This window comes from Medicago sativa, chromosome 3 (assembly GCF_051527215.1).
Source record: "Medicago sativa cultivar Bolivia chromosome 3, Bolivia_mono, whole genome shotgun sequence".
Lineage (NCBI taxonomy): Eukaryota > Viridiplantae > Streptophyta > Magnoliopsida > Fabales > Fabaceae > Medicago > Medicago sativa.
This window is the reverse complement of record NC_140751.1, coordinates 98972806-98995587: the sequence shown is the minus strand read 5'-3', so window position 1 is coordinate 98995587 and position 22782 is coordinate 98972806. Positions and strand designations below refer to the sequence as shown.

The window sequence follows — 22782 nt, the reverse complement described above, 5'->3', positions numbered from 1 at the left end:
TATAGCTTTTAGCTTCTCATTTTTTCTTCCATTTTTACCCTTAGCACTTTATCTAAAACCCATGTATGTATAGCTTGCTGCTGGGTATTTTTATTTTTTTGGTAAAGTTTTTTTTTGTTTTACCTTCGTTTTGCTGCTGGGAAGCTTTTAGCTTCGTTTTTTTAACAATAATTTAATAAAATACAAACATTTATTAAATTTAAAATATTTAAATTATCAAATATCTTAGTATAAATTTTATATGAATTAATAATGTCCTTTTATGTAATTTTACATTTATCAGCTAGTTCAACCGCTATTTTACCAAACACTTCAACTATCTTATCAGTCATCAGCTAGCTTATCAGCTAAAAGCTATCAGGTAGCTTATCAGCTATCCGCTATTTTTACCAAACAGAGCCTTAACTGTTGTGTTTCCGATATGAATCTTCATAGCCGCTCTCCTAAATGACATAGGGTAGAATAGGTAATGACTAATGAATGTATAAATGTAAGGGGCAATATAATGAGAAAAAAAAAATCGAGGGTTGTTAATGAAACAGACTCATAATTTATGATGATGTACCTATGGTATCTAACTTTTATTTTATTAACATTTGATATCTTTTGCTTTACATTCTAAAGTTAATTACTCATTTTAGAATAGTCGGATTTAAATGTAAATGGATAAGGTAAAATTTTGTGTGTACGCCCCACCTTGTCTTCTAAATATTTGGTTTTTATGGCCAGATACGAGTAACAATGAATCGAATCAATCTGAATATAGTTTCAAATTTGACTCGACAATTAATCTGTTGAATATAGTTTATGAACCTAATAAGTTGAACTTGAGATGATAATTAAATTCATTCACCTTATTAAACGATTCTTATTCCTTTTAATAAAAAAAACAAAAACCTAGAAAGTGGGGGAAAAAAGGAAGCCTTAAATTTTGATTATTTAAAAAAAAAAGACTTTTAAATTATCTTAATCGAGTCAACGAATTGAACAAAATGTCTAAATTAATGAACCGGAAAAAAAATTTCATGAACTTCAAATAAATGCAGGGAGCTTCTACGGTGCAGTCAGAAAACTGATTTTTTTGAAAAAGTTAATTTTGATTTTAATATTTGATTCATTTTTATTACTGATTAATGATCGATAGTAATTCATCTAGTAATGCTTGCAACATCTTGAACTTACATGTACTATTTTATCGTTGGAATATTTAACATGCAAACAGAGTTGATGATATTATCTGATAGTCTTAAGTGTTACACTTTGTGGGGTGTTACGCTTATAACAAGGTAGGATAAAATTAAATTAAGTGTAGTCTTGTTAATCCGAAGAATTGATGATACTATGAGGACTGAACTTTTGATGCCATTGTACAAACAATGGGGTGTTACTCATTACATTTTTGATGTCATTCTTATGATTTCACCAAAAAAATCATTCTCATAACTTCACCGTAGAATTTTCCAAAAATCCGAGTTTGAAAAAAAAGTTTGCATACATCTAACTAACATCTAATACCAAATAGAATCAATTTTTATTTAGTCTAGACTCGACTCAACTCATTTATATTTGCTCCACCTTTTCTCTATCACCTCGGGCCCCACTTCAGATTCAACGTATCCTCCCTCCTTGGATAATGGGATAGTGGATACCAAAGAGCAGTTTGAACTTTCATCTGCAACGTCCCCTCTCTCCTTTTTATTCTCTGACTGACCCCTTCTCTCCAAAAAGAAGAAAAGATTTCCGCAAAGAGGTGTAGTCCCTTTCACAAGGATTGATTGACTTCCCTTCGATCATTTAGTTATTACCCAAGGGCCAAAAGCAAAAGCCAGCGTTTCCTGTTACATTGTAAGTCTTCTTGTTCCAATGTAAGTCTTCTGTAAATTAAATTGAAGAGTGGAGCACAAGCTCCAATATAAGAGGATTGAAATTTGGACAAAACGTGTGTGAAAGGTAAAAAAATGAAATTTGAGAATGTGTGTATTGTTCGTATGAGTTTTGCGCCTCTTGCTATATAATAATAAGCGTGCTATATGGTTCACCACTATTCCACAAATTAAAGGGATCCAAAGTTTGCAAGTTAAGTTAATGGAATTCTCTACCTTACAAAATTCCCTTCCCCTTGTACCCATTCTTGTAATCCCTTCACGTGTCCCCCAAAACCACACAAAGAATCCCAACCACGATTCATAATAACATAACATCACCACCAACAACATATTCTTCTAAACCAAAAAACTCTATATTCTTCACACAAAACTGTTCCTCATTTTTTGGAAATGGAGTCTGTTGCCTCCAGTTCCAATAACAACAACAATAATAACCGTCACCGTCCCTATCGTTTCAAACACAGCCAACCAATTTCAGACAGAATAGTAAGAGCCCTCCGTCACCGTCTCCGTCTCCTCCACCGTTCCGGCTCCACCTTCTTCATATTCGGCGCAACCGGTAACGTATACACAGTAACCTTATCCTCCACACCCACATGCACGTGCCCCGACCGAACAACACCATGCAAACACATCCTCTTCGTTATGATTCGAGTATTAGGCGTTTCACAAAACGACGCATGTGTCCGTAGAAAAAACCTTCGACCATGTCATCTTCAACGCTTGTTAAACATGCCAACATTGCAAGAAGCAGTTGCAGGGTTTACATTACGACAGAGGTTTCATCAGATGTTCTTTGAAGGAGGGTCGAAGAAGGAGAATATAGAAATGGAAGATGGTACCACGTGTCCTGTTTGTCTTGAAGAAATGGAGAAAGAAGAGAGGTTGGTGGCATGTGGAACATGTAAGAATGTTATTCACGAGGAGTGTTTGGTGAGATGGAAGAGAAGTAGAGGAAGAAGATCAGCTAGTTGTGTGATTTGTAGGGCAAGGTGGAGGGATATAAATGAACAAGATAAGTATGTTAATCTTTCTGCTTATATTAGTGAGGAAGATATGTTGGCACAGCCTTATGGGGACATTTGCACTAGTTAGCATAGACTGCAAATTGATCTCTTATTTAGTTTATCATTATTGTCGTTGTTAATTGTTCATATTTATTTAAGTCATTGCTTAGTGTTTCATGTGAAAGACAAATTAAATTTAGGAGACACTGCTTTGTTGGATTGTTCATAAGTTTATGTTAATTTGTATATAGCAATTATGTTTATGTAATAGCTCTGGTCACAAAATTGTCTCTGTTTTTGCTGTCAATTTGTTTTTCTTTTGGTGCAATAGAGGGGTATGTTGCCTATTTGTTTGATGCAGAGTTTCAAGCCCCACAACGCCAAATCAGGGCTTTTAGGTCATGGATACAGAATTTTTTTTTTTCTGCCCCTATCAACAAAAAAATGATATGTTGAAAATTATTGCTGTAAATGTCCTTGTTCTTCATTTGAAATGGCGAGCATGACATTTTTTCAACTATCCACTGCAAGCTTGCAGGCTTTCTCAGACTTTCTCTGTACAACTCTTTGTGTTTCTAATTTAAGTTGGCGAGCATGAATATTTTAAGTTTCCTTCTTGCTCTTCATTTGAATATAAATATTTTTAATTTTAAAAAAAAAATAATGTGCTCGCCATTTCAAATGAAGAACAAGAAGAAAACTTAAAATATTCATGCTCGCCAACTGAAATTAGGAACACACAGAGTTGTACAGAGAAAGTCTGAGAAAGCCTGCAAGCTTGCAGAGGATGGTTGAAAAAATGTCATGCTCGCCATTTCAAATGAAGAACAAGGACATTTACAACAATAATTTTCAACTAGGGGCAGATATATCATTTTTTTTTGTGACGGGCAGAAAAAAAATTTCCATGGATACATCATTGATCATACGCGAGCCACACATATTTTTTCTTTGAGCCGCACATATTTTTTCTTTGAGCAATACATACATGCCTACAAAATTTTGTAGTACACACACGCCTACATCATACACGAGCCACATCTTTAGTATTGTAGTACAAATCTCATCAGGGCCTAATTATAATATTATTATTTTTTGGAAAAATATGTCTCTTAATTAGGGATTGTATCCTCTCCCGCCCTTTTGGTTCATCCCTCTCTCATTTTTCAATCCAACAGTTGATTGATACATGAAAGCAAGAATAATAATATAGCAGAGGGAGAAAAAGTTAATGAATAGGCTGATATTATGGCAGGATGAACGACGTGAGAGAATGAGCATCAGAGGATCCAAATCCCTTAATAAGATATGTCCTAAACAAAAGCGGACAATACATTATATTCAACAATACTAAAGAGAATCACATATTGAGCTTTAAAGATGTCTTTTATGTCATTTGTAAGCTAATGTCTACAACTTTTTTTTTCTTTTTTCGAACAACTATCTACAACAAATTCTGCGATTGAGCTATGATCTTAACTAAATTATTTGTGAGCTTAAAACGAGTTGAGTTTAACCTAAAAAATAAAGGTTTAGAACGAGCTCGAATTGAATTTTCAGCTAAAACTTTTTTTATCGAATCGAACTGAGTTGAAAATTTCTACCCCAAAGATCAAGAATTTGCATATAGCCCTTTTTACGTAAGAAATACATATTATAGATATAGATATGTCACGATTGGTTTGAACTGTGTAACAAATAGTCAAATGTTTTGTACTATGGGGTAATGGCTCCACCATAAGATGAATTGTTCAATAGGATTTGAGTTTGATTTTTGAGTGGAACAATTTTTTGAACATTTTCTTATCCGTTTTTATTTTTATTGTACTAATGAGTGCACGTTTTGAATAATGGGTTTTTATTGCACATTATGAATAATGTTTTTTATTACAATACAAATCAAAATTTGAATTTAAGAAAGAAAAAAATTGAATTTAAATTACAAACTATTTTTGTTGGAAGCATAACTCAAATGGTAGCTATAATATCATTTGATGTGTTATGGGGTGCGGGATTTGAATTGATAATTTACCGATTATCTTGTTTAATGGGTGGAATTTTGTCATTAGAGTGACAAAAAATATGAGCATTTTTATGTATAATGTTAACGATTGTCCATGAGACACTCTTTAAAGATTATAAGCAGTAAATATTTATAAAAAAATGTGTAATCAATGCATTGAAAATTGAAATTTTTTACTTTTTTAAGGAATAATTGCTTGTTTTAGAAAACTTAACGAGTGTTTTAGAGACACTCATTAACAAGACTTTTTTGATTAAAATTATAGATATAGATGTTTATTACTTTGAAATTATAAGAAATGTTAAACTTTTTGAATGGCACAAACAAATATAGCACATATAATACAAATTTTTATCTTAGTTCAGTGACACTAATAATATTACATTCTTGATGTCAAAAAACTACTCCCTCCGTTTCAAAATGAGTGTCACTTTAGCCAAAAAAAATTGTTTCAAAATGAATGTCGCTTTACATTTCCAATACAAATTTAATTTTTTTCTTCCAACTTTACCCTCTCAAACTTTTCTCTCACACAATTTTCAATGCAACTTTAAGTTTGTCTTTTTCTAATAAAGTAAGGACAGTTTAGTAAAAACGTTATATCCAATGATTATTTCATTCCATTTCTTAATCTGTGTGCCAAAGTCTAAAGCGACACTCATTTTGAAACGGATGGAGTATATTGCATTCTTGTAGCGAAATGGTTTCCACCAAATTATTTGGGTTGTAAATTTAGATTGGGTTAATTATGTTTCTAGTCCCTATAAAATAGCGACCTTGTAAGTTTAGTCCCTACTTAATTTTAATAGCATTTTTAGTCCCTAATTTTGTTTTTCTGCACTGAGTATTAGTCCCTACTCAATTCAAATTTGTTTAATTTATGCTTAAACTCTTAATTTTTTGCAGACATGTTTAGAACATTACTAAAAGTTCGTCCGCAAAAAATTATTGCAAAATTTGATTTCTACATCCAAATTTTATTACTTTTTATCTTTAACTTTTGTCGTTTTAAAAAATTCATATTTAATTCATTTCATGTCAGAAAATTCTAAATTTTAGTAAACGAACCTTTCATAGTGTTCTAATCTTGTCTCAAAAAAATCGTTCAAAAATTTAAGAGTTTAAGGATAATTAATCAAACTTTGTTTTAGCAGGGACTAAAATTATAAGTAAATTTTTTTTTATAGGGACTAAAAATGCTATTAAAATTAAGTAGGGACTAAACTTACAAGGTCGCTATTTTATAGGGACTAGAAACATGATTAACCCATTTAGATTTTAACCAATAGAAAAGAGTTGTTTCCACCAAATTATTTGGGTTGTAAATTTAGATTTTAACCAATAAAAAAGAGTTTACAAAAATTTATGTGTTAAAGCATGTGTTGCTAATATTATAAATTTGTTTATATCTTACTCCCTCCGTCCTTATATGTAACCTCCCATTTGATTTTATATTTGTCCCTAAATGTAAACTCCTTTTCAAATTACTAGATGCATTTATTATTTTTTTTTCTAAACATGCCCCTAATTAATACTTCTAACTTGTCTTAAAATATGTAAAGTCAAATTTAATACACATACAAACAAAGGACAATTTGGTAATATTAAACACAAAATAGACATATTAATTGCACTAACAACATTTCCTAAGAAATGTAGTCCTAAGAAATGTAGAAAAGGCAAAGGGACGGGAAAATTGCTGTTCACACATTAGAGAAGGCTGGGACACACATGTAAAATACGTTTTTGCCCCCTCGGCAGTTAACTGCCGAGGAATTAAAAATCCGGCTGCAGTTAACTGCCGAGGAATTCCTCGGTAGTTAACTGCCGAAGTTTTCTGCTACAAGTCTGGCAGAAGCTCTCTCATCTCCATTATTCATCACATCTTCAAATTTTTTTTCTCAAATCTCTCTCACAAATCTCTCTAAAAAACCCAACCAAATCCAACCAAATTTATTCAACAAAATCACAAGTAAGTAATTATAATGCTATTAACTTAAATTATAGTTGTTATAAATGTTTTTATTTTTTAGTTTTTGAGTATATTTATTTTATTTTAGTTTTTGAGTAGATTTACATAGTATAATTCATTTTTAGAGTAAAATGTTTGTATGATGTTTATGTTATAGTTTAAAGTTTATTGGTTATATTTTAATTTGGTGTTTTAAATTAATTTTTTATTTTAGTTTTTAATTAGATTTACATGTTATAAATCATTTTTAGATTAGATGTTAGTTGATTAATTTTGTTAAAATGTTTGCATGATGATTATGTTATATTTTAAAAATTTTAGGGTTATTTTTTAATTTGGTGTTTTATATTTTTTATTTTATTTTAGTAAGACTATATGATTTATTTTAAGAGTAAATATAATTTGAATAATTTTGCTATATTTTACGTTAATTTTTTTTTTAATTTATGATTTTTAGAGTCTATGTATAATTTGCAATGTTTGAATGAGTTTTTCATTGATTCTTTTAAATTTCTATGTGTGTAGATTTGAAACAATGGCCGGATGGATCGACGTTCATGCAACATTCAACGGCGGAGAAACTCATAGGTTGAAGGTTCGGTGCCTTGATGTAGCGTTAAGAGGTCTCAAGGATCAACTGAATGAATTCTACCAAGGAGTCAACCCCAGAGACACAAGGAGGGTGCAAAATATTTTGTATAAACGTCCAAAGCTCGACGAGGGGAGCGTATCATTCACTTGGGTGGAGTTAAAGAACGACGAAAACGTGACGAGCATGTTTTGGGAGCACACCAAGTTCCAGTGGATCGATATGCGGGTGACGTTGCTGAGATCAACTGAAGATATCATCAACAGCTTGATTCCACCAGAAGATCGTCATTAGTTAGGGTAAGGTGCATTCAAGCTACAACATTTGTCTCACCTCTGAAATGGGGTAATTCAAACTTGCCAAACAACGAGGACTCAAGCATTTCGCTCGCTATTCATGTTTTTCCTTTGAAAAGATTAAATTCTTGTTAGGATGGTTTAGATGAAGGTATTAGGTGTCAAGGAATGGACCTCATTTCGGTGGCACTTGAATACCTTCATCTAAATCAAGCCTGACAAAAATTTATTCTTTTCAAAGGAAAGCATGAATAGCGAGCGAAATGCTTGAGTCCTCGCCGTTTGGCAAGTTTGAATTTACCCCATTTCAGAGGTAAGACAGTTGTTGTAGTTGGAATGCCCCATTTATGTAATGTAACGAAACCTGTATCGCAATATTTATTGTAATATTTATTCGAATTCACGCTATCGCAATATTTATTCGAATTCACTCTATCGCAATATTTTAAATAACATAAAATAATTTTTAAAGAATTTCTAATAATTTTCTAACAAAATTCTAAGTAAACAAAATAAATCAAAAAAAAAAAATTAAAAAACAAACTTCGGTAGTTTAGTACCGAGGAAAACCTCGGCAGTGTAGAACCAAGGAAAACCTCGGCAGTTAACTACCGCCGGTTTCATCTTTTCCTCGGCAGTTAACTGCCGAGTAATCCTGAAGCCAGTATTTGCAGAACCTGTTGAAGGCAGAACCTGTTACATGTGTTTTTACACATTGTAAACACATTGTTTCGATGCCAAACCATAAAGCTAGTCAAATCAAATTACATACATAACTGAAATTGAAAATATAATACAATTAATTACATACATACATAACTGAAAGTTGACCTTATCACATTCTAAAACCACATTCGACTTAAACATAATCTAAACATCATTTCCATCAACTACATTTATCTCTAAGTACATAACTAACTAAAAAATCAATACAATTCTCATTTGGGCATTTTTTTCAAACACTTTGTGTGCAAAGTTTCAAACAAACTCAAATTGTGTTAATTTGACATCATTCAAAACCACATTGTACTTAAAACTCATTCAAACAACATTCACAACACCTACATTCAATTATAAAGTACATGCAATCATCTAAATATCAATTCCAACATCAACCCTAACCACATGCAAACTACCAATTTTATTTAAAAAAAAACTACACAAACTAACATTATGATTAAAAATGAGTCAAGATACTTACTTGTGATTAAATGGAGATGATGCACTTGATTTTGCTCAAAAATCGAAATTGGATGGGCACTTGGGGTGGTTTTGGATGTGTTTGAAAGCAATTTTCGAAACTGGAACTGATTCTGTTTCATTTTGTTTAAGTTCAGAAAACTTCGGCAGTTAACTACCGAGGAATTCCTCGGCAGTTAACTGCAGCCGAATTTTTAATTCCTCGGCGGTTAACTGCCGAGGGGGCAAAAACGTATTTTACATGTGTGTCCCAGCCTTCTCTAATGTGCGAACAGCAATTTTCAAGGGACGGAGAGAGTATTTGATTTCAGGAGATTGGTAGGCAAAAAGAGTTGTGTTCTCGCGGGAGGCAATGGAAGACGCCGGAAGTTATCCGAACCCCGACAAGCTATCACACAAGATCGTTGACATCGCCGCTGGTGAATCACACACTCTTCTTCTTACTGGTAACCCAATTTTATTTACCTTTTTCTTCTTACTTGAATCCTCACACTGCATATTTGCAGAGTAAATATCTCTGTTATGAATCTTATCATTGATTGAGGGTTCAATTTTGTGTAGGAGATGGCAGTGTATACTGTTGGGGTAGAGGAATGTTTGGACGGCTTGGGAATGGTTCTCAACAAGATGAACTTTTCCCAAAAAAACTCAACTTTGGAAATCCTAATGGAACTAAACACAGTGTTAAAATAGTGGGTATTGCTGCTGGTTCTTATCATAGTCTTGCTCTTGCAGGTTCAGTAACACTTCATACCTTCCTAATTTTCTCTTTCAATTTACAACTGCTTGCATGACCTCATCCAGCTGTAATTTTTATTTTCATTCTTGTTGCATAAACGATACAGCTAATTCCATCCAATTTATTAGATATAGTTGGAAATTTGTTATATTAGCGCTGTCAAGCGCAGATTGCGGAATATAGTAGTTTTTTCAAATTACGATATGCAACTATTACCATTGCTTGACAACATTTTGTACTAACTAGAACAATAGCTATTTGATCAAATTCTGATATGCTATAGGCCTATAGCGCTATGGCGCCGCTATGGCCGATATTTAATAACGTTGTTTAATTGTGTTAAAGGTAGTTACAAGTTTTCTAGTATTAGTTGCATGTAATTTAAGATGTTAGTTTAGTTATGATCACTATATAAAGTATGTTCTACTCCTACACTGATTATAATCAACTTTTCTCATTCTATAAATTTCGAATAATCAAACTTTGTTGGGCTCTATCATGCTTCTCAACAGACAAGGAATACTAGAAACACGTTCTCTGTTATTGCTTAAATCTCATGAGTCAATGTGACATTTGACCTATGATAGAGCCCATATGCTTTAATATTAGGGTCTTGCTAACGAGTTCCCTTAGGGCACTCTTTAAGGATTCCAAAAAAAGAAATTACTCGCATGTTATTTATTTAAAAAGTCAAACATTTCAATTTTCAATGCATTGAATGCACACATTTCCATAAAATCTTACTATTTTAAACTCTTAAAGAGTGCCTAAGGGCACTCGTTACCATTTCCCTTAATATTAACATAACCTATAACCTTTTTTATCAAGTATTGGCAGACCCCAGCTTATTATTATTGGTTATATTTTAACAACTAACTGAGGGTCTGTTTGTTTCAACTTTAAAAAAAAATAGATTTTGGGTTAAAAGGATCTAGAGATTTTTTTTAGAGATTTTAAAAAAAATCAGAAGCTATTTCTGTTTGGTTAAAACCTATTTCTGTTTTTTAAGAGATTTTGGGTTAAAAGGATCTAGAGTTTCTTGTTTTTAGAAAAGCTACTTGGAACAGCTTTTCATTTTGAGGCTATAAATGTATTTTTTTTTAACAAAATGGATTATTTTTTAAAATCTGAAACTACAAAAATAAAAAAATAAAAAATTTTGGTTAAAAAATCCCAGACAAACAGGCCCTGAAATGCTTCTAAGGATACTTTTGGAGCAGGAATGGTGGTTAAGTCAATTCTATGAAAATAAGATAAAGGGGATAATATTGTTATGCAACTATTAAACAAATTTTCTACAATTTCTCAATTACAGCACAAGTGCAATGAAGTGAATGGAGACGTATGTTCAGATTTTTACTAATGATTCGTTTTAGTCTCGTAACAAGACTTTGATAACCAGAGAGAGGGATTTGAATGTCATTTTCCCTTGATGGTAACTCAAGCCGAAGTTGTGTAATTCTTGATAACCATATTTATTAACCTCATTATGATCAATATGTTGGTTCATTTATTTGGTAACCCCATCTAATTCTATTTGTGTTTTTACAGAAGATGGATCTGTTTGGTGCTGGGGTTACAATATATGTATCCTTAATATGCTTGGAGTCTTTTGATTGAGTTCAACTACTGATTGTTTTCACTTCTATCAATTTGTTGAATGTATATTATATATACTAGTATCTGTGTCCTTGACTACTTTATGGATGGTCAACTTGGTCTTAGTGGAGAGGAGGACTCGCATGATTCCCTAGTTCCTTGCTTACTTAGCAGGTTTCATGAGTTGCAACCGCCCAATTCTTCAACAGACCCATCTGAAGCAGAAGACAAAGCATCAATAAAGGTATAACATGACTCGCACTTGTTTTGTTTTAAAACTTATATGCCAAGGTGACTGCGTTGTTAAGGTATTTTCATCTGTTCAATATTCTCAGATGTGTGCTGTCAAAGCAGGAGGAATGATGTCTCTGGCTATTGATAATTGCGGGACCCTATGGATGTGGGGAAACATCCCACAAGAAAGCAAAGAAGGTGGGATATCTCTTGTAAGCAGTTTCACACCAACACCAGTCTGGGATTTTCACGGTCGAACTGTTGTCAAGGTTTCATGTGGAAACGAGCATGTCGTAGCTCTGGTTAGTGCTATAGACTCACACGAGGATGAAAATCTACTATGCTACTCTTGGGGTTATAACAGCCATGGCCAATTAGGTTTGGGGGATAGGCAGAGCAGGCTGCGTCCAGAAGTTGTAAAAATACTTGACGAGGAGTCTCCTTGGACAATTTATGAGGTAGCATGTGGTGCCTTTCACACTGCTCTGCTTGCTCACAAAAAGAAACCTGATGGCACATTAGAAAGCATGTGCTGGACCTTTGGCCTTGGTGAGAATGGCCAACTTGGACACGGAACAACGCAAAGCACTTTATTTCCCACTCCTATTAAAGAATTGCCACAATGCATATATCTTATTTCTGTTGACTGTGGCTTGTTTCATACAAGTGTTGTGTCCTCAACTGGGGACGTGTGGTCATGGGGAATGGAGAAGGGTCTTGGCTTATGTCCTGATGCTAATCGTGCTGAAACAAATTCTGGTGGTGACGCCCTCTCTCCTCTTCTCATCTCATGCAATTTTCATCAACCCATTTTTCCGGGTCCCGTTAAAGTTGTGTGTGGGGCGGCACATACTGTTGTTGTTGCTCAGGAGGGACATAAGGTGTGGTCTTGGGGTAGGGGAAGGAGTGGAGTCCTTGGGAATGGAAAAGAAATGGATAGTTACACTCCCACCATTGTTCTGTGGCCTCCAACAATTGAGGGTCTCAAAGAAGAGGAATTAAATAGCTCTGATGAGCAAGATAAGGTCAGAGAAAAAAACCCCGAAATAATAGCAGAAACAGATGAGAAATTATCCACGGCGTTGAATGAGCTGAAGCTGCTTCAAACAAAGCTATCTATAATGGAGAAATATGCTAGTATACTTCATGGTTCAATTTTTGGAAAACCTTTTAATGAGCAAGATATCCCTGTTTCAATGCAGAATTCGGGTTCAATGGATATTGCAAAAGAATGGGAGAACATGTTAGAGGCAGCAGATGATAGGAAGCTAGTTAGGATGGAAATGTTTTACCGTGACATGCTAACTGGTGTGAAAGATAAATTAATGAAGAGAAAGATCAAAGAAATTATAAAGGAGTGTCTCCAATCTTGGTAAATAAATAATTTAGTATGATAGAAACAAAACACATCTTATGAGTATAAGATTTCACATACAAAGCAGTGAAGTTATTTGATCGTTCCATTTTGCTTAGATGGTCTGCTCATCTGTCCCTTCACTTGACCAATCTTTCTGAGTACTATGTATTACACTCTTATGACTCGTTGGATTATGAGATATTCTTTTGCTTCATTCATTACTGTCATTTTCAAAGATAAAAAAGGGTAAGTTCTTCTTGGATGATTTAAGAAAATATTTATAATATCTTTAGAAGTTAACTATGACAGACTCCAGTAGGATTAGTAGTCATATTTCTAAATTATCGCAGAATTTGTTTTTGTATTTGATTAATCAGGAGTTCAGAATTAATCTAAACAAGGATTTGTTTTTCATTTGTGTTATCAGCGAAAGGTGTTGCTCACTCTTTAGCAAGGGCGACAACATTTACCGTTAATGCCAATTATTTTTTTATCTACACTTTATATTTTCTGGTGGATTTTGGAGGAAATGTATTGACCTTTTATCCTTAAAAAATATATATTTGATTATTTTCTAACATTATTTTTTTTTTCAGTTATTATAACACTTTACGTCCATAATAGGTTAGAATTAAGAGCCCATTGACAGATCCACTATAAAGCATGGTGAGGATATAGCCATACCAGATTTTTTTTCTTCATAAATTTATGAAGGATGTCTATCCGAACAAGTGAAGGATGGACATTTTTTCACAGAAATAGGAAGAATAAAATGTTAAAAGAGGTTGGCACCTTATTTTATTTCAATTAATTAACAAATTGTTAGAGTTACATAAAAAGCGTAATCCTGGATCCATCCCTGGAGACCAGTATTATTATAAATAAAGATAGGGACTTTTTTCTTCTTTTGCAACATTGCAATATTATTATTTTTTTGAAAAAAAAATGTACTCCATCCGTTTCAAAATGAGTGTCGTTTAAGGTTGTTACACACGTATTAAGAAATGCAATAATGTTGTCTATAGACATGACACTTTTACTAAAATAGTCTTGTTAACTATTGGTGCATTTCCCATCATTACAAATTAAAGTAAAATGTGGTACTTTGGAAGTAGTGTGCATAGTAATAATTAAGGGGTACTATTGGGAAAAAAATAATTAATAGTGCATTGGAAATTGAAAGTGACATTCATTTTGAAACAATTTTTTTTAGCTAAAACAAAATTCATTTTGAAATGGAGGGAGTAATATTATTAGGGTCATGTTAACTTGTGCCCTAAGAGCACAAGTTAAAAACTAAAAATAGAATTAAAAGATAATTTTTGCATTGAAAATATAAAATTTTAAACTTTTAATACAATGAATGTACAATTTCCAAGAAAAAGTTTCTATGTTTAATTTTTAAACTTTTTTGCCCTTTCGGCTCAAGTTAACATTTCCTATATTATTATTATAAACCATGATGATATTATTAGGCTTTCAGGTGGTTACAACATTGCAATATTATTATAAACCATGATGGCTGTTATGCAATTGATTAAGCTCATCGTTATTTAATACTCCCTCCGTTTCAAAATGAGTGTCGCTTTAGCAAAAAAAATTTGTTTCAAAATGAGCGTCGCTTTCAGTTTCCAATGCAATAATAACTTTTTCTTTTCAATTGTACCCTCCAATTAATACTCTGCACACTACTTCCAAAGTATTACTTTTAAAACTAACCAATAGTTAATAAGGATAATTTGGTAAAATAACCATTCTCTTTCTCTTAATCATTGCATTTCTTAATATGTGTGTAAACACCTAAAACGACACTCATTTTGAAACGGAGGGAGTATAATAATCTTTTTTTGGTAGTGATTTAATAATAATCTACACAAAGGTCTAATAGTTTGGATTTTGTCAAAAAATAAAAATTACTTACCTAAGTTCAGAGAAATATTACTTACCTCACCTCAAACTCAATAATCATGCTCTTTTCCCCGAGGGGCAGGAGGGTTAGCTAAATATAATGATTGTTCTAATTGCATTACGTTCTTATATGTCATCAAAATATATATTAAACTGCAATAATAATTCAAGATTTTCATTCTCTTCCCTTTTTATATACTACAACCATTTAATTTCGCTAGATCAAAGGACGTTTTTAAACACGGTAAAAAATCTTCAAGAAGTTAAATTATGTTGCCTCCAGAAATAGCTAGTACATACCATAGAGTCAATAGCGAAATCTAGGCTAAGATTTCCATATGTTGAAAAAAGGAAAAATATATCTTTTTCCCCTTCATTCAAGGAGACAACACCACAGTCGGCAAAACACGAAGGTAACTAAAGTGTAAGTTTTACATTTGCAAATCACATTTCCTATTAAACTATGATTAATCAATCAATGGCGTAAAAGAGAAGTTGCTTGCTATGGCCAGGCTAGATAATTAGTGGTTGGCTTGGCGCTTTCCATCAAACCAAGCAGCCAAAGGTGGTCCAAGCTGTACACACATGGCACATCTCACCACTCCCCACCCAAACGTCACTCTCATCATTCGCAACGAGAAACTTCATTATTAAATGTCCAAACACTTCACTTAAGACTAAAGATATGTATATGTGTATAACATAATAATAATATAACACTATCATGACAAGAGTACTGAATTGGCATATACACAAATGTTAAAATCCCGGGTTTTGCATGTATACTAATAAACAAATAAGGATATATATATACTTTTTCAATCAACAAATAGGCTATACAATGCCTGTATAACTGCAGTTCATACTAGTGATAAATAAGGGACAACACAATCCAGAGGAATTCATCAAAAGAATAATGATAACATAGATATCATTTTCATATACTATATATAAAAATAAAATAAAAAAATCTCAAAAGGTAAAAGGATGAAAAAGAGAAGCTAAACATAGAATAAGCCACAGAGACATCTCTAATCTTCCAAAAATTAATGAATCGAAAATAATAGTTAACCACCTTTTTTCAAATAGGCTTGTGTTATACTCATGCCCAACATTTATTCTTGCCTCACTTCGGACTCGAAAGAAAATGCCAGTAGCACCAAGCCCTTGGCCAATGTTCTCAGTGTAGTGAAAAACAGCCATGTCCAGTAGTAAAGCTTGATCGACAATGCAGATAAATTACCTGCTGGGCAAGGTCGTACTAAATACAGGAAGAACCAGACATTTGAGCAGAATGCATCTCCCAGCTTGCCATTCCAATAACTGGTTCTCAATGTTGTTAAAGTTTCTTAGGGAGATCATATGTCTTTTTAAGAAACTTTGAAGCTGCTTCATCATTTCTATAGCATAAAACACGTAATAATGTATTTGGATCAGATGGACCCCACTGTCCGGAAGTTGGAGGTAATGGAATTCTAGACCTGGCAGAAGATTTATATGTCTCAACTGTTATCCGTCTAAACTGCTCAATGAGGCTCTCTGTGTCGGTCCTGAAAAGGGGAAGGATAGACCTCAGGGTAGTTGCAAACCTGTCTATTATTTCAGAAGGCAAGCCGTCCCCATTTGCCCAAAACAGCTCCTTTAGAACTTTGAAATCATCCTCTATGATTTGTGAATCCTTCCGGGAAAAAGCCCGAGAGGGGCCTCCAGCAAGCAATACAAACAAGAATCCATCAAAGGAAGCTCTCATTATTTCAGTAATAATGCGTGTGCGAATTTTTTCATGAACATTGTCTGAAATGAACATTAAGTTTCGCTCAAGTTCCTGAAGAAACGGATCAATCCTGGAAGATGAGGGATCTCCAACATACAAACTATCCCATAAAACATGGCTTAGATCATGGAAGACAATTCTATATGCTGCAGCCTCACATAGCTGCTGAATTCCTTCAAGACACGCGGCTGGAGATAGTTCAAACTTACTAGCTAATCCGTTTGAAAAATCTTCTTCTCTGGCAGATTCTGAGTTCCGTAAAAGAGTAATTATTCTTTTTTCCAGAACATCAAATTCACCCAGGATCCACTGCAAAGTATTTATGCGAACACAGAGTTGTGGTATCCCAAAAGAGCTATCCCCATTTGTTGCAACCTGCGAGTTTCTCTTCTGAGAATTTGGAGATTTATCTTTTTTCTTCCCAAAGCCTTGAAATTTTGAGCCAATAGTGCATCTCGTCAGTGCCGGCATTGTTGGAATAAATGTATTTCGAGATCCTGAATATTGGAATAAAAAACAGTAGTTACTAAAGACACCACATATACAGTTATTAAAGATACCATATATAAGAGCTAAACTATTCAATTTCAACATCATTTACCACAGCCAGATTTAGCTTTGGCCACGTAATATTGAAGGCATCTATCTACGCCATGCATCACTTCAGGAAGCAATGCAGGATGCATTGGTATTGGAAGCTGAAAGAATGCATCCAGGGTTTCATTTATGATTCGCAGAACTTCAACAGAAGATGGAGCGTATCCTTCCTGATTTGCTTGTGGACTCCAAAGCTAGGATATCACAGTAAACTATGTTAGTTCCACATAAAGGCAATCAATTGACGTGAATGACCAGAATACACAGAAATTAATCACTTGCACAGCCATAAACATATTATCCCTAATCAACTAAAAGAATATTGAGATGTAAAGACAACACACAACTCACTAACCCACAGTTTGCAATGACTTAATGTCTGTTTGTAGTCTTATGTTCTCTTGAGTTTGGTTCTATTATAATATATATCCCTAACATTTTTTTCAAGTAACAAAGTCACAATGAATATCATCAATGGGCAACAGAAGAGAAGATGATGAATGCACACCTCTTGCTGCAGATTTCTATCAACCCAGTCTTTCAGTCTGTCTATTCTAGTCTTGGTCCATATTTTCACGAGATTCGCAATTGCACCTTCTGCTTCGTAAGGAGGCATCTCGCGAATTATTGCTTTGCCACCATCGTCACTGTCCACTGAATCCTCAACAGCTATCTGCACAAGGTCTTTCTCCAACTGGTCTGCAGCTCTTAAAACTTGAACAGCATCAGGGGTCAATTCTGTGATACCTGAAATGAATTGCTTCAACTCGTTTCCATAGCATGCATGGAGGGTAGCCACAGCAAGACCTGCTGCCAAAGGATGCCATCTCTTGAGTATTGGACTGAACACTAGCTTTTCATTAACTGCCAGGCTGCCTACATCCTTTGCAAGAATGGCAAGGAGGGGGAGAGCATTTGGCTGGTTTCTTGATGCCCTCCTGCTTGAGTCTGCTTTCTCCATTATCTATGCAGCAGCAAAACAAGCATATTTCAACACATGCAACTTATAGAAGATATCTAGAGAGACAAATAGATGAAGAATTCAACACAAAAGCTAGTCATAAATGTAATTGAGATCACAATATATTACCCATAAATAACATGCTATTGCACGGATGCACCTAGGTTTGTTCATGATCAAACTACCCGTTACTTGCACAACTCAACAACCTGATAAAGCTTGTTTGCCTTGTAAACCAAAAAATTTAATTGGCATGTAAATATGGAATGCTAGTTTTCCCACTTGCTTAGTCACCCAAAATTCTAGTTTGTAAAGCAAAATAATTTCACACAGCCTTTATAAGTAAAATCTATGCATGCATCATATTGCGAACAGCTAATCAGAATGCCAAGAGATGTTTAAAGGCCAAAGTTAAAAGCAAATTCCAATTCTCTCACATTAAGCACTATTACCATCGCAGGAGATGATAAACCTCGAGTTTGTCACCTTTTACTAAAGAATAATTAAAGCAATGACAGACTATATAAACTTGCCTGGGCAAAAGCAGTACGTAGAGATGACCTGATGTACGTTTCAATTCTTTCTCGGGCAACATTGACTTCATTTCTTCTCCTCCGACGATATTCATTAGATATATCCTCAAGCAATATCTTAGCCGCTGCTACCCCTAAAGAGACAATGCCCTCCATAGTTTCAACGTTTCCACGATCAAAAGTTTCATGGTATGCAAGAAGCCTTTTCTCTGCCCATCCCAATATCGAAGTCAATGTAGAACTCAAAATTTTGGAATACTCGGAATCTTTGGTTGTCTTTGCGTCTTTTGCAACTTCAGCTAGCTGGCCATCAGCATCAGACAGAAGCTCCAAATCCATCTGGCCAGTGGCAACAAATCGATGAAATAAAACCCAAGTAAAACAGAGATTATGATACGTCTGGTTCAATCCAAGTATTCCCCAGGTCTTCTTGATTTGTTCCATTAGCTCATCAAAATCTTCAATAATTGACGATTCATCATTAACATCAAAGCAAGATTGTAGAAGCATTTCATAAATCCGGAGATTCAGAGGAATCCCATCTGCCCAGTGACATGAATCAGTGAGAGATCCATCATACGACCTATTTGCAAGAGACATGACAGAACTACGAAGAACCTGCATGGACTCGTTATTCTTCCCGGTTTCGATGGGCCTATCCAAAGCAGCATGAATAATCTGCCGCAGCCGCTGCGCAGCAGAGTTGGACTTATCCAAAGGTATGTAAGGATGCAAAATTAGACCAGCCTCCAGAACCTTGAGAGTCCTCTTCTGCCATTCACTGTATTCTTGTTGATCAGTAAAATCCGAAGCCTTGAGTTGCTGCATTAGCTCAAGTGGAACAACCACAGACTCAATCCTTCTTCCAACCTGCAATGAAGTTCACAAGTTAACAAAAAGCATAGCCATGTTCAACTAAAAAGTAAAAACTTGAACGATTTCTTTCCCTTTTCAATTCCAATGCGAATCTAGTGTAGTCAGTCAGCATCTACTAATAAACATTTACACAGACAAGGAATAATTAAGCGTGTGTTTGGCTTTACGGTGACAAAAATTGATTTTGAGTGAATTGATTAAGGCTAAAGGTGAGTTGAATGTAAAGTAATTCATGCTTGGATACATTCATGTAAAAGCGAGTTAAACAACAAATTTGAATGGAAAAATCAATTCTAGAATCAAAAGCTCTAATTAATTTTGGCTACTCAAAAAGTGGAACCAAACATACACTTACTTTAAGTTACTTACACACAAATTAACGAACACCTTATGGAATGAATCTAGTCAATTACATTTCAACAAACACTAGCATTGGATTAAAGTGGTATACACTATTCAGCTCACAAAATTGAAAGAATCCAAAAGCAGTCATCTGAATCCAATAATTGAATGTTGAATTTTCAAACTAAAACCAAATAAAAACGAAAAATCATCAACAAAATCTGGATCAAACACCACACTGTACATGCATTGGAATAAGAAAAAAAAAGTGATTTTTAAGCGACCTGTCCAGCAGAAATTCTGAGCAACGCACGTCTCACACGCGAATCCATGGCTTCAGAAACCCTCATCTGATTCCTCATAAGCTCCCCAACCGTTAACGGTCGTTTCAATTTCCCCTGACCGGAACCGGAAGCAGAACCAGAACCAGGACTCTTCTTAGAACCAGAACCAGGAGATTTCAAACCAAAAGCCTTCTTAACCTTACTAGCAGCCGTAGAAGTTAACGATCTCTGAATACCAAGCGGCGAGTTCTGACTCGGTGAGTCAGAATGACTATTATTGTTGTTGGAAGAGGAGTTAGCAATTGATGAACTGAGAGGCTTACCAGAAGAGGTTCGACATGCGGCGACGAAGATCTCGTAGGCAGTTAAGGTGAGGTATTCATCGGAGAGATTGGTGGAAAGTTGACCGAGTGGGGAGGGAAGATCGTCGGCGGTAGGCGGTGGTGGCATTATCTTTAACGAAGGTGGTGATGGTGTTGTTGAATCTCTTCTCTTGGAATGGCCTAAGGAAAGGTCTCTAAAGAGTTGAGCAGCCATTGAAGAAAAGAAGAAGAAAGAGTCAAGAAGAGTTGGATGGATGGACTAGTAGCTAGCTATAGTTGCTGCTACCATAACATCGATCGGATACAGATACAATACAGATAGAGACACTGCTTATTCTCCTTTCTTTATTATCCCTCTTTTACTTTTTCAACTTTCTTTTTTCTTCATTATTAAAATATCCTAAATACTATATTTCTTTCAATCTGCCTGTGAATTTTGATTATTAATTGTTAATTATTGATCCATCTTTGACTTAAACATACATTCAAATTTCAAATCTATCCGGTCGCATTACAAAATAACTCAGATTTTTAATTCATTTCCAAATTTCGGTATCTAATAATAAAATTATTTCTTCTACCAAAAAAATAATAATAATAATAAAATTATTTCCTTCCCTGAAAAAATATTTCTTTCAAATTATAAACTAGCATTTAGTCGAACAATAACATTCTGTGTACCAATCTTCTTACTGCGTATACGTATAAATTACGAACATTCATTTTTATTTTATGAAATTTTTATTCAAATTATTTTAATTTTGATTAAAATTATAGACATAGATAATAGATATTTTACGCTTTTATATCATAACAAACTATATTATTACAAATATATCATTTTTTCAAAATATATTACAAATATTATGTAATTTTTTATAATGACGCCAACAAATAACATTCCTCCCCAAAAATAATAACACTTTTATATTCAAATTTGCTTAAGGGTATGACTGGTTGAAGAAAAAATTAGCCTAAAATGACATATTTTCTTTATATATAGTATTGTAGTGTATATATATCAACAATGAATTTGTTCAAATAGTAAGGGATTTGAGTCTAGTGGTCACCAATTCAATCTAGATTGAGAGGTGAGAAAGAACTTACATTATGTGACTCGTGTGTTCTTATTGCGTGTTTGGGTTGGCGACAAGAAGCTAATATCGTGTCGCTAAACACTTTTAATGTGGTTTTTGAGAAGCTAGTAGTTTGAGAGTTTGGCCCGCACATTTTGAACATGACTTTATGTTTTTCTAAACACAATCTTGGAGTGAGTTTGATATTCATAACATAGAAACTAAAGTTCGAAAAGAAGATATATTTACATAATGACTTATTTGGTGGTCAGGATAGAAGACAGGATATGATAATTGTATTATATCTTGTCTTAATTTAGTGTTCAATAAGACTATATAATTTGACCCGTTCATAAAAAAAACATACAATATGATAAATTGTCCATACGAGCTTAACTCAGTTGGTATGTACATTGCATTATATATTAAGTGGTCAGGGTTCAAACCATGGACACCTCACTTATTCACCTTAAAAAAATTAATTTATAGCCTAGTGGCTACTTGACCAAAATAGTTATATATGATAAATTAGTTGTGAAACTTTTCTTGCATCTCAAGTTAAAATAGTTGCGTTGAATACGAGTTTGGTTAGAAATCAACAATATATGATAGGAAAATAAGTTACTTATCTCTATAAAATATAAAAATTGAAATCTAATAAAATGTATGTATGTCGGTTGTCCAGATATATTACATACTACTACTCACTTCAACGATTCACCCACCTGATCTTTCATCATTCATGCTAAAGATGCCCTCAAAGACGGATTCTCTCGACGTGCAAGATTGAGAAGATCTTCTTTTTGGTCTTGCCATTGGAGCTCCCCTGGGCTCTTAGGGTCGTTAGCTCCCTACATACACATCCACGACTTCCACCAGAAAGTTAAAGATGCGTTCTCCATCAATGATCCTCATATTCATACTTTATACACTCACATCCTTCCTACGGCGTCTGAGTTCATCAACAACATGCACGTTAAGTTCAACTACTCAAAGTTGTTACACTTGGTTTCTGTTGGCGGCTTCATTCAACTAAATACCTTATTCAACATATATGTAGTCATTTCCGTAATTTAATTCTCAATAAAAACATCAATTGTTAGAACTTAAGCTTATATAAAGAGTTTAACCTAAAAGATTAGTCTATTAAGTGGAAAAACTTCATGGCTTAAGTAGTACATTGAATATTTTGATTTACTTATTATA

General features: G+C 34.0%; 2 protein-coding genes and 1 pseudogene across 3 annotated transcripts; 2 read left to right on the top strand and 1 right to left on the bottom strand.

Moving 5' to 3' along the window:
- Positions 1-1760: 1760 nt before the first annotated feature.
- LOC146942743 (SWIM zinc finger family protein / mitogen-activated protein kinase kinase kinase (MAPKKK)-like protein) lies at positions 1761-3161 on the top strand. The gene has a single exon (XM_085756800.1). It carries the CDS (start codon positions 2277-2279, stop codon positions 2979-2981), a length of 705 nt encoding a protein of 234 aa, XP_085612926.1. The 5' UTR covers positions 1761-2276; the 3' UTR covers positions 2982-3161.
- A 6115-nt stretch (positions 3162-9276) lies between these two features.
- Positions 9277-12641, top strand: LOC146942742 (ultraviolet-B receptor UVR8-like; annotated as a pseudogene). Its single transcript, XR_015032855.1, has 5 exons — positions 9277-9419; positions 9535-9708; positions 11264-11299; positions 11419-11555; positions 11647-12641. The product of XR_015032855.1 is annotated as an ultraviolet-B receptor UVR8-like (transcript).
- A 2952-nt stretch (positions 12642-15593) lies between these two features.
- On the bottom strand, positions 15594-20816 carry LOC146942741 (elongation factor Ts (DUF810)). The gene is made up of 5 exons (XM_085756802.1): positions 20178-20816; positions 18676-19545; positions 17690-18145; positions 17186-17375; positions 15594-17081 (listed from the first exon to the last, which is right to left on the bottom strand). Exons 1-5 carry the CDS (start codon positions 20712-20714, stop codon positions 16150-16152), a joined length of 2985 nt encoding a protein of 994 aa, XP_085612928.1. The 5' UTR covers positions 20715-20816; the 3' UTR covers positions 15594-16149.
- Between the last annotated feature and the right edge of the window lie 1966 nt (positions 20817-22782).

What these genes read in the sequence shown, in the direction of transcription:
- LOC146942743 (XM_085756800.1), top strand. Translation starts at nt 2,277, where the DNA reads ATGGAGTCTGTTGCCTCCAGTTCCAATAACAACAACAATAATAACCGT.
- LOC146942741 (XM_085756802.1), bottom strand. Translation starts at nt 20,714, where the DNA reads ATGGCTGCTCAACTCTTTAGAGACCTTTCCTTAGGCCATTCCAAGAGA. An exon ending in TCAGAATTTCTGCTGGACAG is followed by an intron (nt 19,546 to 20,177) that starts GTCGCTTAAAAA and finishes ACTTCATTGCAG; the next exon opens with GTTGGAAGAAGGATTGAGTC. An exon ending in CAAAGCTAAATCTGGCTGTG is followed by an intron (nt 17,082 to 17,185) that starts GTAAATGATGTT and finishes TCCAATATTCAG; the next exon opens with GATCTCGAAATACATTTATT.